This window comes from Pezoporus flaviventris, unplaced genomic scaffold (genome assembly GCF_033815535.1).
Source record: "Pezoporus flaviventris isolate CSIRO_AGI_PZ_B2104156 unplaced genomic scaffold, CSIRO_AGI_Pfla_v1 ptg000002l, whole genome shotgun sequence".
In the NCBI taxonomy this organism is placed as follows: domain Eukaryota; kingdom Metazoa; phylum Chordata; class Aves; order Psittaciformes; family Psittacidae; genus Pezoporus; species Pezoporus flaviventris.
The window spans coordinates 85,129,809-85,145,045 of NW_026892550.1; the positions used below are offsets into that span (position 1 = coordinate 85,129,809).

A 15,237-nucleotide genomic window follows, 5' to 3' on the forward strand; every position below is an offset into this window, starting at 1 on the left:
TAGCTACATAGCTGATTAGCGTGCATAATGATAACAAACCAATGGGCACTTAGGCAATGGTGGTTAAACAGAAGAATGATCTGACAAGTTTTGACTTCACCTTAATTGCCAGACAGTAACATATTTGGGATATAAACATTGTGTTGTCTAAGAATTGTGTGACAGCACATTTAGGGGTCAGGTTCTGTAAGCATTTTTTTTTCCCAGACAGCTTCAGGTTGAATCTCTCTCCTTCCTAAGCCCTTGGTGTGAAAATGCTTTTAATTGCTTCACTTTACCAGAAGATACTGAGATAGCATCTCTATATTCTGCCTGTTCTACTTTGATTAGATAGCATGAGCTGATTTTTCTACAGAAAGTTTGAAAATGCTTTTATATATATTCCAAATACTATACACAGGTAGTCCACTGCATCTCTGTAACCTTAAACAACTATTCTACTTCTTCTTAATTAGCCTTGGAAAGACCTAAATTGTGATCTGCATGAGAAAGGACAATTTTTTGGAAAAATCAAATTATTCAGGAAACCAAGGTTTGTCTTTTCCCCTCTTTCCATTATTAAGGGAGCAACAGGTAAGTGAGCAATATCGCAGATAACGCAACCTTAAAATCAAAGAGAATGGGAAATAACAAGAAACTTGAAAGTCTCTACTAACTTCTTAAACTGAGAAGTCTTGTCAGAAGAAATTTTTGTACTAGCGCTGAAATGATGGACTTCAGTGAAATATCTCTGATTTGACAGCAGTTTATACCACAAAGTAAAATGATGTCTCTTATGTTTTAAATACTTAATTATATATTAAACTGTGCAGTAGCTAGATGTGGATGAACAAGAATGTACTACACCCAAAACAGGACTTCTGCATCCAGCCCTTCCAGTGGTGAGAATTACAAATTAAATGTGTATTTCAGATGTTTGAAAACAGTAATGATGTATGTGGGTACCACACATGTTATTACATAAGCATGTGAAACAGCTACTGTTTTCAGTAAACTAAAAATGTCTATAGTTTCTTCCTCATCATTTAATAATCTAGTGGTGCAATTCTCCTTTAGAACTGTATCTTACATAGGTTTTTTTACCAGCCTCTTCACTACCATAAGCTATTATATTTTACAAAGAATTTTTTTAAACTTCAGGTAGAACAAAGAGTCCCTTGCTTCCCCCAAAACCTAGCTATGAAACTAAAGTAGAACCTAGGACATTTGAAAATCTAAACAAAATATGTACAAGTAAATTAAATAGAAGTACTGAGATAAAAGAAATCTGTAAACGTCTGTAATATGAACTTTAGAGGCTTTCACAGCACTTCAAATTGTTTTCCTCTGTAATTTCCAGCAAAGGCCAAACTTAAAAACTGGCATTTAAGTTATTATGTTGTCAAAAATTTCCATTAGGTCACAAATCTTCCACCTGAGCTCAGCGTGGTCTCAAGCAAGTCACTTGCACAATGACTGAAGATAGATGTTTACATCTGCAGGCAGGAAAAACACTTTGGTTGATGTTTGTGCATGCAGGCATCCAGACTCCAGTGTCTGCACCTGCAAAAGGACCAAAATTGCTCCTACACAGAATTACATATCAAAATTGCTGGTTGTGGCTCTGAAATGCACTCAGGAACATGGTTGAATTTAAGTAGATTATTCAGTCAATGGGATATATGCCTGTCTGTAAATTGTCTTATTAAGAAACAAAGTCCTCCCAGGTACCTTTTTTCAACATTACTACTCCCAAATCTTCAGCTGTTGTGAGCTCTCAGCTATTTTTTTCTGGACTCATTTGTTGTAAAGACTGAAAACTTAAGAGTCACATCACAAATACCAGATATCTTAACTCCGCTATGACCCTGAGGTTAAAGTTTCAATTCAGATGAGATGTGGGCAAAAGACCATATGCTCGTAAATCTAGTCATAACACAAAACATGCAGCTCATGACAGAAAATAGCTGATCTTTTGATAGCAGCGATATCAGATGATGCCTCATCTCACACGGTAGCAAAGTTAGGAAAAGGAGAAAGGTCGTCTTCAGAAAAATGAACTTAACAGCTACACAGTTATGGAAAAAGAAAGACTTCTTAATAACACTGCTGCAAATTATACCGTTATTTACTTACACAAGAAACCTTGGGATCCTATTTGGATTATGAAAACAATGGAAACGACAGTAAACAGCGCAAGTAACCACCTACTGCTTTCGAAGTGGTTTATTTTGTGCATTGAACCTGAAGAGATCTGGGAACATTCAGAATTATTCTAAAATTAAAAAACTATTCACTCCTGAGGGGAATTTCAGCACTGATAAATTTTCTCTTTTGAAAATGAAATTGATTGTAGACAGTCTGAAATCTTCTCCGGAAGGGAATTTCAGGGGGAGAAAGGTAATTGTGGAGGGAAAAAAAAAAAGAAAAAAAAAGAAAACAGAATAAAATATGAACAAAAATTTTTGTAAAGTTTTAAACAATTTTCCTGAAATCTGGGGATACCTTTGGGAATTTCTGCCATGGAGCTACCTGGACTTCAAATTCAGATATTGTCCTCAGAGCATGTAGAATCTCATGGTAACAAGCAGCTCTGGGGTCCTGATATTCAGAGAAGTTTACATTTGTTCTAGGGAGGGATGGTGCTACAGGGCTAAGAGAAATTTCTGCCTGTGTTTTAACTGAAGTTAGTCGAAGTTAATAAAAACTAAAAAGTTTCCTTGAAACCATGAAGAATTTTTTAACTGGAAATTGTCACTCTGCCTAAAACTGCTTCACTGGTGGGTTTCTGACCTGTTCTTGTAAGAACTAGTGCTGAAACCATCTGGTCTCTTACAAGCATAAAATTTGCCGATACATTAGTGCAATTGTGATTTAGGCTGTAAATTACTCAGTGAATACTTCATGTCTCCTTGTAAAATTGTTTAACTCTTGGCAAAAAGGTAAACTCCAGCAAACTAGAGTAGGAAGCATGGACCCTGCAGTATGTACATACACTAATATTTTTTTCCTCCCTTTCCCCTGTTGCACTGGAAGTGGATTTTTAAAAGCAAATCTACTTTCTGCATCCTCTGCACCGACATTTCATGCACTGTTGTTGGCTGCTGATCCACAAGCTGTCAGTTTACTTTCTCTTTTTAAACAAATAGATTCCTTTCAGCTGTGACACCCCAAAACCAAAGCAGATCCTGCATTGTGCTTACCCCAGCTGAGAGCCATTGATGGTGACTTGTTCACTCTGCAGGAAACCATTTCTCCCAGCTGCTGCCACAGCAGCTGTCAATGGCATCCTCTTCCCATCTGTTTCTGCAGCAACACTGGCTATTGAAGCTGGCTGGGAAGCTTCCCTCCTGGTCTGTGTGCTTCTGAAAGTAGTTTGGTACCAGTTGGACCTTAAAGATTGCCTATTCTGAGATCCAAAACGGGAGGGAACTGGTGATCTCACTTGTCCCATTGCACTGCCTGAGGTCAGGTAGTTCTCTTTCTCCAAAAGGTTGGACATACTGCGACTGTTGCCTGCTTGATGGTACAAAGGTACAGTGGGGCTGGGGTAAAAACCATCAAGGACTGCATCATTAACAGCCCCCATGTGGGAATGTCTCTTAAAAGAGCGTCCCCTGCTCACTGAATCACGAAGAGTGTAACCAACAATCTCAGACCGAGCATATCTTGGTGGGACAGTCCCGTTGAGTCTCCTGTTATCTACATGCCTCATGGAGAATCCAGTTGAAATTCCTCCGTCATAGTGAAAATCACTGGATGTATATGCCAATCTTTCAGGACTTTGCTGTGGTGAAACCTCTAGCCTCTTCAGAGGCTGCCTTTGAGCTCTCTCTTCCATTGTCTTGTAAGTAAACCTTGTCCCACAGCCATTTGTATAAGAGGATGGTGAGGCAACCTGTTCAAAGGTGCATGAAAGAACATGATAGGAGTCACAGTAAGATCACAGAATTAGGATTAATAGCAAAGAAGCCAAATCAAAAAAAGTAAATATGAAAATTCTCAGGTCTGGGGTCAGTGCTAGAAAACAAAAAGTGAACTTCATCAAAATTGTGTATTGGGATTCTGCAACACTTCTTTGTATCTGCCTAATGAAAGCAGGAAGTAGTACAGTCTACACATTAGCAGACAAAGTCTAAGCACCTAGGCTTCTGTCATTATAGATGTTTAAGTCAATTATACCTAGTAGTGAACAGTCTGCTTGTTAATATTTTAGTTTCAATTTGAAACTCCTTGGGTATTAACACCCACGTCTGCTAGCATCATGGCCCTTTTTTTTGTTTAAATCAGTAAGCACAGTGGCATCCAGCAATAAATCAAAGCCCCCTATATTCCATTTCCATGTTGTATTAAAGTTTTGTAATTATAAAGGCATATTTTTTAAGTAAAATGAGAAGCTTACACGAGATATTAATTGAAAACACATGCTTAACAGATAGCTGTCAGGCTGAAATCCTTCAGTTTAACTGTTGAGGAGTTACTGAGGGTGATATTCAACTCACAAAATGAGTAAAGGTTGCTGAAACCAGAAGGCTGAAGCAAGCATCATTGGATATATCTGTCTATTCTACAAAAACTATGCAAGGATATCTTGCATATCCTGGCTTTTACACTGGACAAATAGTCTCCCTCTTTCCCACTTCTCTCTCCCCTGTTCCCTCCTTTCCCACCCCCATGAAAACTAGCATTTTCTTGTGGTTCCTATGTCTCATCCAATTTTCCTCTTGCTGCTCTCTTCTAGAAAAAAGGATTTCATCTCAAATATTACGGACTGGATGATAGGTGAGAACAGAGGCTAGAAGGACACAGAAGGAAATATACTGAAGGAAATGGCTCTAACTCTTCCTATACAGAGTCAGAGCTGCTTCATAAACTGGCCAGAAGCTTTAATGCCAATAAGCCTTTCTTGAGTAATCTGAAATCAAGAAAGAATTTTCCCCATAATAAAGTTTTTTACTAAATAAATATTTATGTTCTCAAGCTGAATTGCTTTCAGTTTACTAACGATCATGCAGCAGCGTTGCTACTGAGCTATGTGCTGATTTCCAAGCCATACAGTTACTCCCTAAAAAGGTTCATACCAGTTATGAGCTGTGTCACAAACCCTGAAGAAAGCTGATTATTTATCTTAGCATTCAGGCCATGAACCCAAGAAAAGCTGGTCAAAACAACAAGTGCATTTATGATTAGACTGTTTAGAAACACCACTGTACTGCAAGGACTGTACTGCTGAAGTTCTTGTAATGATAAAATATTTTACAACAGGATTATTTGAAATGATAAGGAACACTCCACCTGTCCTCATGAAAATAAAGCAATCTGTTTTCCCATGGTTTTGGATGCTTAATTCCCTAAGCTCTTTCACCACATTCTAAGCTCCTGTCCATGTCATTAGTTACGCTGCAGGATTGCTGGACTTCCTTTAGCAACCTCCAACTGTTTGGCCTCCAACAGTGGCCTCCCCAGCTTCAAGCCACCGAAGTGCTGACTGACCTGCTGCTTGGTGGGATGGATAAAGATCTGACTTGCCACAGCCTTTGCCTTAGTGGGGTGTTAATAAGGTTTTTCATTTTCTACCCCAATGCCAATTCTCACAAAACCAACATGATTGCAACAAGCCCATCCATATGACTGACTTAAATTAAATCACTGGGCTCAGAAATCACTGGAAAGGGGGAAAACATTAATAGATATCAGCTGTAAAAGCCTCATTTTCAGGCTTTAAAAAGCTAACAAACAAGCAAAGAAACCTTGAAACACATGATATTGTGGTAAAAAAAAAACTATGCACGCGCTATTATATTTATTTCTATTCATTGCCTTGTTTTCCTCACCTGGTTTGACTGGTAATAAGAGAAACCATAGGGAGTTCTTGGTGCAAAATCATTTTCAGTAATTCCCATGTTATAGACACGCTCTGGAACACTGGATGCACGGTGCAAACTTCCTGTAACCAAAACCTAACATTAGTAAGATTTTAACAAAACATGATAATGTTAAAAAGGACAATTTTCAGTACTGGGCAAATGTCACAGTCTGCACTGCTATTAATATATATAAGCTGAAAATCAAGACAAGGAAATAATGGAAAGATGTTTGCATTTGGTGTGTCACATGCAAAACATGGCTAAACAAAGCTTTCTGAGGATACAAGTAATTTTTTCAGTTTTGCATTTATTTTATTTAAGATGTATTTTTAACTTTTAGAAGTCTTGTTCATGCAGCTATTTAATGAAAAATATTTTAACAAAGCAAGGTATTTTAAATATCGCAGATAATGACAGATTATTAAGTACTGACAAATGGAATGACTGAGCAGCTACTGAGAACGTTTATTTTCCATGATAACCACTCTGAATATATATGAATGGTTTACATTAAAGGCTGATTGTAACATGCACGGTACACAAGAAATTAAAATATTGCAGCTGTAGATTATAGATTGTAGATGTGAAACATGGGTTGATGTGTATACGTCTTAACATGCACCCTACAGGTGCAATTTTCACAATGTACCACTGCAAACAAATAGCATACATTGTGTATAAACTTTATTTCATAGTTGTCTACCTCAACTGCTCATGTTTCTTCTCTCTTACATGCTACTGCAATGACAATACATTGGAGCAAGTAATGCTTCACTAATCTTCTCAGAGCTTCACCCAAGAGCACAAAGAGTCAATGAATAAATTCTGTGCCACATGGAGGCAGGTGGCGTGTAATGCTGTAAAGTAGCATTGTTTAATGACACTTCAAATCTGCACCTGAAAAATTCACTAATCCTACAAATGATGTGGAAGATCCACAGTGTATCTGCTCTGATTCATTTTTTTCCATGATTCAGCACTGAAAATAGAAGTGTGTTGTGATTATTTCTTTCATTAATACTGCATTCTTCTTTACTTAAAAAACAAACAAAACCATGAAAGAAGTGCTTTTTTTTTTTTTAAAGCAACAGACACTGCTGAAATACTTATTCATGAGATTCCTGTGTTACTATGAGAATCTGCATATAGGAATATAAATAACAGGTTTAAAAAGGTGAAACAGAAGTTGAAGGCAAGATATACGTCAAATCAGTCGTAAATGGGGACAGTGTATGCTGCAGAAGTTTATGCTGAAAAGATAACAGTGGTCAATCAAGAAGTTAATTGGCCGTGAATTATCTAAGATACTATGGAAAAAAAGAAATCAAAAGAACAAATCATTAACTCAGTCAAATTACTGAAGTCTCCACTTCAAAAAATAGCAGGAGTCATATGCCCTTGCAAATCCAGGTGTCAGAAACACGCAGGCAAGTGCCTGCTGGGATTTTTGAAAGCACCTGGTGTATGTATGCCAAACAGCTGAGGCTTTTGGTTAATGTTCAGAGTTAGACGCTGAGCTTCATTAAGCGTACATGGGTATTCCTAGGAACTTCAGTACACCTGTGTCTTTGATCCTTACTGCCCACAGTTAGCAGAGGGCTTGACAAGGATGAAAATAAAGAAGAGACTCATTAACAAGAATAATTTATGAATGATTCTTACTAGCACATAGCTACTTGGATAAGCCCAAATTTGTGTATAATATGGTATAATACAATACCATATAATAGCAGACTACAGTAATATGAGGCCTAATTCAATCATACTTTGCAGTTATTTTGCTTATTTAATCATACTTTCAAATTCTTTCATTTTTGCCATATAAGACAGATTTAAACATGTATTTAGTGATTTGTTAAGACACATTCATAGTAACTTTGCGTCATCTGACTGGAATGATGCAGCTTGGTCAAACTCATGATTTGGTTTGCAATAATTCCTTCATGACATTACAAGGTTACCATAGCCCAAGGGTTACCCAAGTACATAAGAAAGCAATAAAAGAAGACCATTGTTTTTTACTGCAAAACATCCCTGCCAACATACACCGACATCCAAAATCTACAAATTCATAAAAATCTCTCATTTGTATGATATAATCCCCATATCAATGTATTATTTCAGGTGCCCAATAAGACTTCATCTTAGGCTATTGCTTGTACCTGCTTTTTGAAGATTAACTTTATTCATTGTTACACATTTAAGAACTTCCAAAAAATAAGTCTTTAGATAGAAATACATGTACATTTCTGTTTCTTCATAGTTAGCATTTTTTGTCCAGTTTACTTGATGAGAAAATAATCTCAGTTATTTATCTACTTAGAGAATAAAGATCCTTTGAGCAAGTAATTTGTGCATGCTTTTGACAACTCTAAATTCCCTGTTTTTACCAAATTTAAAAATAACATGGCTGTCCATGAACTAGTTGAAGACAAGCCACGTATCTAATAGTTTACTCTTTTCAAAAGCAAAATACAGTCAATCAGAAGTTGTAACACACAGTTATCTTCAAGTAGTCCTCTTTTTTTAACCTTCAATCTCTCTGTGAAAAAGTCAGAAAGCATTTTTGTATTTCAGAGAAAAACTGTATATATTGGTTTACGGAATTTCATTTGAATTTACAGTATCTCTTGCTTGCTTTTACAGCATCAGTGAGTTATTTTGCCAGCAGTTTACCTGTAGATTTATTAGGTAGATATAAAATGTTAATCTTTTTACTGTGTGCTGTTTACTTGTGCCCAAAATCAGAGTGTTAAAGGAAAAAGGGATAACTGAAATGCTGTGTCTTTCCATTAGTTATGAGGTGCAGAATAGGTGAACTGATCAAAATTTGCCTCTGCCAGTAAGGCTTCCTTCAGTTTATTTCCACCATACTGCAAAACCATACATTTCTTTCCCACCTTTCAGGTTTGCTCAGTACAGTTAGAAACTTATGGCTGTTCTTATGCACTCAGTGCACTGGTTTAAAAAAAAATAAAGAAAAAACCCATGAATTATTAAATATATATATATATATATATAATGTTTACTGTTAGGATTCGTATTTTCTAACTGTAGGACTCAGTGCTTTAAGTCTCACAAAAACTTTCTCTTCAGAAAACATGCATGTGATTCAGTTACTCATCGATAGGGAACAAATGCTATTTGAGAGGCCATAGGATACCACACTTGATTTCCAGCAGCCAGTCAAGAAAAGGATGGGTTTCCTGCAGGCCCTGTGTCATGTCTGTCAACCCATGAGGATATTTTGGAAAACGCAAGCATCTAGGACAGCAGCAGACACCCAAGTGTGGGCAATTAAGCGGAATCATTAATCATAGTCTCCCCTCTCCCTGTCAGTATGACCTAAAGCAGCCCAGGAACATTTTGATCGTGGTCAGTGCAAGAGGAATACTAAACCCTTCACTCTTCTAAATGCCTAGAAGAAAAGCTGTACAAAAATAACTTTGACATTGCAATAGTTATGACAAAATTTTGAGACCTGAAAAAATATGCCATCAGGAGGGAGACTGTACAAATGACTGCGCAAAACTCTCATATGTCTTCACAGAGGCTCTTCTCAAGGCCCCTTTGCTCCCTTGGACATGAGAGGTCAAACACCTCCAAAGGCCTTGCAAGTTCCTCCCCAGAAATCACTGCCTATGGCTGCATGTTTGCCTGGCTTTCAAAAACGACGACAAGAGGCATCTCTAAGATATATGATATATGAGAAAAAAAAAAAAGATAATTATCCTCCATTAAGGAGTTAGGTGTATCAAATTCCCCTTAAATCATGCACAGTGTTAACTATCGGTTGTGAGTCTTTCCCAGTGCTTTTGTATTTGAACGGCTACCATGAAAGACAAATTTTGGCTTTAAATCCCTCACCGCAGGCAACAGTGTAGCTGTAGCCTGTACATAGAAGTCTGTTAAGGACTGTGATATTTTTATGCATCCTGAGTGCCCGCCTGCTGAGTACCCGTTGAGCATTCTTGCTCAGGGTAGGTGGGTGTTCATATCCTCGTCCGAGACTCCTCAGTGTTCCTAGACTGTCATCTTTTAATCCTTTTTTTGTACTCCACCACTCACAACGGACTGAGACGGTGACACTAGAGAATAGCATATAAAAAACTTCACTGAATCACTTCATCTAGACAGCAGAGAGCTTTCTTTTTGATCATGCTCCTTCATCACTCTGCCAGCACATGCCTGGTCCCAAAGGAGCTCTTCCAACAGTTTTACTTTGTGCTGGTCAGTACATTTACACTAGTGCTCAAATTTAAGAAAAGGATTTCTGCTGGCTCAGGAAGCAGAGGTGAGGAATTTAATGAAACCAAAAAAGAGTGGAAGTCACCAACAAGGAATTTTTCTGCTTCCTTTTTCCACAAAGTTATAAACAGAAAATCACTACAAAGTAATTTTGCAAAATAGAAGGCTAAAGACTGAATACTCCCCCAAACTCCTAAAAGCAAGCTATTTTAACAAAAAATGCTACAAATTATTTTAGAAATGAAGAAACATAAAAAATAAATAAGGCTCTGTTTGTAACCATCTTGCATATGATCCCGTTGATTTGGAAATCACAGTTCTCATTCTGTTTTTCATAAACACACTGTGTTTATAAAACTCTGTGTTAGAGAAAGAATCTTTACACAGACAGCAGTTTATCAGGCCGTTTGGTTTTGTATGGTGTATTACTCAATTCTGCCTTCATTTTTTACAATGGAACTGATAAGGATGTACAGAAAAGTAGGATTTATAGTCCAGGCATTATACTAAAGAAATAGAAATACCACAAATTAATAGAAAAAAAAAACAATCAAAATCAAACGAACAAGATCAGAGGCAAGTGGACTGATATATACAGAATAAGGTTTAACAGACTCTTAAAGTGCACATAAAATAATCAGTAGTGTTGCATCATATATATGCAAGCTGAAAAACATTAGTCGTTAGGGTAATATGATTCTGAATGCCACTTTTCTTTGATAAGGCTGAACTATCTGCCATATCATTTCCATCCTTAAATAGAATTCCAATATTTGACACAGCTGCTGTAGTTGTTCAAAATTTTTAAGGGCAGCATAATCTTTAATTTATAAAGGTTCAGCAACTGCTGAACTGGAAAAGTTACAGCTGTTGTTAAACTACTGTTTGAAAACCTATTAACAACGTTTGACTAAGTCTTGGAAAGAGTTGTGGCAGTACATAACTTCATTTGGCAGCAGATACAATCCTCAAATCATCTGAGGATGAGCTGAATTTCTTTATAAAAAAGAAGAAATACACCCTCAAAAAGGGGGGGAAAGGGCATGAAACAGCAAACATGAGGGTAGGAGGCGAAAATATGTTCTTCCATTTAAAGGTAATGCTGAAGGCTAAGCAGACACCTTTAATTTGAAACTCTAAGGAGAAATTATGCTGCCTGACAAAGTACTTCCTGCAACTTCAAAGCTCCCAGTACCGTCAGTGAAAAATGGGTGTGCACAGATGATACTGAGTAAGACCTTTACTACAACTGATTTTTCATACCCAGTGGTTATGTGCCTGGCTAAATTTAGGCATGTATGTGAATATGCTGGTTAGGTATGTGCTTAAGTACCTTGATGAATAGAGTCTGAAATACTCCTACAGATAGGACAGTTATATCACAAGGGCCTGCTTCTGCTCCTTCTAAATCTGTATTGTCTTTCCTGCACTGCAAACAATATGGGTCCCTTGGTAAACATATCTAGAAAACTGATATAATTCAGAGAAAGTGTGGTTTTTGCATGTAGAAGTACATATTTTTAAAAGTACCCTGCATATAAGAATTCAAGTGTTTCCCAAAGCACAGTCAAAGTTCGAGGAACTCTATATAGAAAGCATACTGAGACACATATGTATATTTTTCAGGAAAGTCAACATGTTAAATACATGATAACATGGTTCACGTTATATATATTTAAGATACAGATAGACAGATAGATATACATTATTATTTATGTACGTATGTATAAATAAATGGAATACACTCCAGTTCCATTTATTTTTTTTCCAAGTTTTGCAAGTTTTTTTTTTTCAAGTTTTGCAAGTTTTTTTCAAGTTTGGGACTGAAAAATGTGTGGTGAGTTCGGCACAAGAACACATTTGAAAGAAGAAAAAGATCATTTAATATGTGAACAATACAGTTAACCATCTCATATGCCACCCCTGATCCTGAAGCTTAAAAGTTTTGATATCTCAGAAATGCAAAGGGCTCAGATACTTGACTTTAGAAAAACAAAGCAAACCAAGACAACTATCTCCAAATCCATCAGGCCTCTTAATGTATTCCAGAGAAGTTAAGACACATTAGGAGGGCAGAAACTTTGTCTTCATAGTGTTTTATGCATGATTTAGGGACATGATCTCAGGTTCAAGACACCATATAATTTATTAACAATTGCTTAAAAAGCATTTCCCAGGCTCTCTATTGAGAGAAAAAGAAATTAAGTTATTTGAAAAGTGTTTAGAAATCTCATTTGAGAGCAGCCAAGTTAAGGACTTGCATGTGTAGCTGCCCTTTGCGCAGCTGTGTGTACCTGTTTATGTGATTTGTGTACCTGATTTTTCTGACCAGAGTATGTCCATGTTTGCACTGTAGGCATTTTTTAGATAGAAGCCAGCTGAAGGTACAAAGAAACATTCCTCTGCCTGACAAGACAGATGAGTGAAGTATACAAATATTACATTTACGAATAAAATTAACAAATAGAAATTTACAAATTTAAAGACCTTTGGCTTGCAGCTTTTTGGAAATGAAATGTGACAGCTTCTTTAATGACAGCAAGAGGTTATACAGACTGTAGGTCAGGCATATCTTCCTATTTAAAAGCAAGATTAAAGTTTTTATGATGAGGCTTTACTCTGATAACAACATATCTCTCCACCATTGCTAGTTAAGACAAAACCTCTTGAGCAGCTTGCCTTTAACCCTGAGCTCCTGACAAGGTCATCCTGTGTGTGTGTGTCCGTCACTGCAGTTGGACCCCAGCTGGGGTGAAAGGCATGGCTGCATGAACCTCACTGACAAGTCTCGCCCTCTGGCTACAGGATCACAGAAGCAAGCATTGATTGACATCAATTTTTATCATGCACGTCAAGGAACGAGGTAAATAATACCTGGTAGTGTTATCAGTCCACCGTTCCCCGTCACGCCTTTCCTACAGTTACTTTTGCAAACTTTTAGTTCTTTTTTAATTATTATTATTTGGAAGTGAACAAGGACAAACATTTCCTATATTTCTTCCCATTTAATTTCGCAAACAGGGCCAGCGGGTGAGGCTAAAGTATTAAAACAAGCCCAGTAACCGGTTGCACGATTAGGAGAGCTTCGGCTCGACTATTTCCCCCGGCAGTGGTGAACCGTCACTCACTCTAGTTACGGCGCTTGGCAGGGAGAAACTTCTGAATGACTTGGGTGGGAACAAAAGAAAGGGAAGAAGAGACAGCGCCAACGTTTTCTGCCAAACCCGGCAAAGGCCAGTGATCAGTACCGCGGCTGCCCCAAGCTTCCTCCAGGGGCCGGGAAAGCCGCGGACACGGCTGTGCCCACTCATGGCCGGCTCGGGTCTCACCTCTGGGCCCTTTCCCGTGCTCTCGACACCTCCACACAGCACAGAGGGGTAGGGGACAGCCACTCACCGTTGTACAGCGAGCCCCGGCTCTTCCTGGCCAGCGTCTGCTGGACCTGCCGCTGGATGCGCAGCGCCTTCTCCTCCCCGGCACGGCCGCCCGAGAGCTTGAGCCTAGCCTCGGAGGGCAGCGCCAGGCTGGAGCTGTCCAGCTCCCCCAGGATCTGCTGGCCCAGAACGGTGCGGATGTAGCCCTGCTCGGCGGCGAGGCCGCGGCCGGCCATGGGCACCGCCGGGACTCTCTCTGCTCCGCGCCGATAACCTGTTGCGCCGCCGCCGCTGCCGCCTCCCGAACTCAGGAGCTCAGCCTCTGAAGGCCGGGCCGGGCCCAGCACCCAGCACCGCCCCGGGCTCTGCCCCGCCCGCCGCGCAGGTGCCAGGCACTGCCCGCACCCTCCGCTCCACCCGCCGCTGCCTCCTGGGACAGAGCAGGAGTGGGCCGCTCATTCCTCTCCGTTTCCCCGTCCCTCCCTGCTCTTTCTCTTCCCTTCCCTTTCCGCCGGGGTGGAAACACGTTTTAAACGCAAAAACATATACTGTCCTCATGTGTCCTCCACTATAGATACTTTGCATTATGTTACATATTTAAGATAATTTGCTGTTTCACAGAGCTGCATTTTGTGCGTGCGTACAGAAGTTTCAACCTAGAAATACAAGATGTGAAGCTGCTTTTATTGGTCCCTGCTGTGAAGGTTAAACTTCCAGGCAGGACTGTGTGTGCAGGGGGTAGTGCTGCTGGTTTGTGGGGCTTCCCAGCTCTCTGAAGGTTTTCATCTGTGCTGTCCTGAGGATTTGCAGAGAGATGAACTCAAGCCTCCTTCTTCTTCTTCGTTGTAAAGTGGTGGTGAGGGATTTGAGCAACTAGAAGTTGAAAAAAACCCGACCGGCTCCACTCCACAAACGTCTGTGCCTGCCTGTGTTGCCACAAGTGGCTTCTTACACACCCAGCTACAGTTCAGTGTCTGAGCCAGAGGAAGTTCTCACACCATGTCTGGGCACAGCTTCGAGCTACTGTTTAGGCACTCTACTCAACGGTGGGTTGAAAGGAGGAGGGAAAAGGAAAGTGTAGGTTTTAAAAAAAGAAATTCACGATCCATGGTTGCATGATTAAAACTTTAAAAAAAAAATACACCCCCCCCCCCAATGTAGGTATTTACACACGAAATTGGTGTTTCTTAAACGCAAATGAAAACTTACGTGGCTTTTAACTTCATGTGTTGCTAGTTCAGAGGCATGCAGGGACTCAAAAAGAGCTGGTGTAGCTTGGTTTTCACCAGAACTTTAGGCAGCAGTGAGGATACAGTGTGGCTGGGGAAAAACTGGGGTAATCCTTGTATTTGGGTATACTGTACTGTAAGAAACTGGGGCACCTTCTTTATTCTGAAAACACTCAGGATGGGGAGGAGGAACTGGCTTCATGCTGAGGAGTCCACAATCCTTTCCCTCCGATTTACTCTTTGCCTCTCTTCCATTTTTTTTCTTTAAGAGGGGGAGGGAGCTGTAGCCTTTCTCATCACTTGGTCTGGCTAATGTCATCCCCTTTTGTTCTAACGTGGCATATCACAGGAGAGGTTACGTTAACGATATGTGAGAATAGTTTCACTGGTTAAGAGAAATGGAGTGACATGCTCTTTCCCTGTAAATGGGAAAGGTTATGTACGGGAGCAGGAAGGTTGGAGATAAGCTGTGGGGGTACCAGCTGGGGAAGAGGAGTGGGAATTTGTGGGAAGAAAGAAGTTGGAGGTATGTGGCAGAAC

General features: G+C 39.4%; 1 protein-coding gene across 2 annotated transcripts in view; it reads right to left on the reverse strand.

Annotated features, from left to right (window-relative positions):
- The window catches only part of PKP2 (plakophilin 2), a 43,723-nt gene extending 29,953 nt beyond the window's left edge, over window positions 1-13,770 (reverse strand). The window contains exons 1-3 of one of the 2 annotated variants that reach the window (XM_061444882.1): window positions 13,491-13,770; window positions 5,814-5,926; window positions 3,183-3,877 (exon numbers count right to left, since the gene is read on the reverse strand). In XM_061444882.1, coding sequence (XP_061300866.1) covers window positions 3,183-3,877; window positions 5,814-5,926; window positions 13,491-13,704 — 1,022 coding nt within the window. In that variant the 5' untranslated portion in view covers window positions 13,705-13,770. The remainder of the gene's footprint in view (window positions 1-3,182; window positions 3,878-5,813; window positions 5,927-13,490) is intronic. The other variant, XM_061444881.1, reaches the window with a different exon arrangement.
- Between the last annotated feature and the right edge of the window lie 1,467 nt (window positions 13,771-15,237).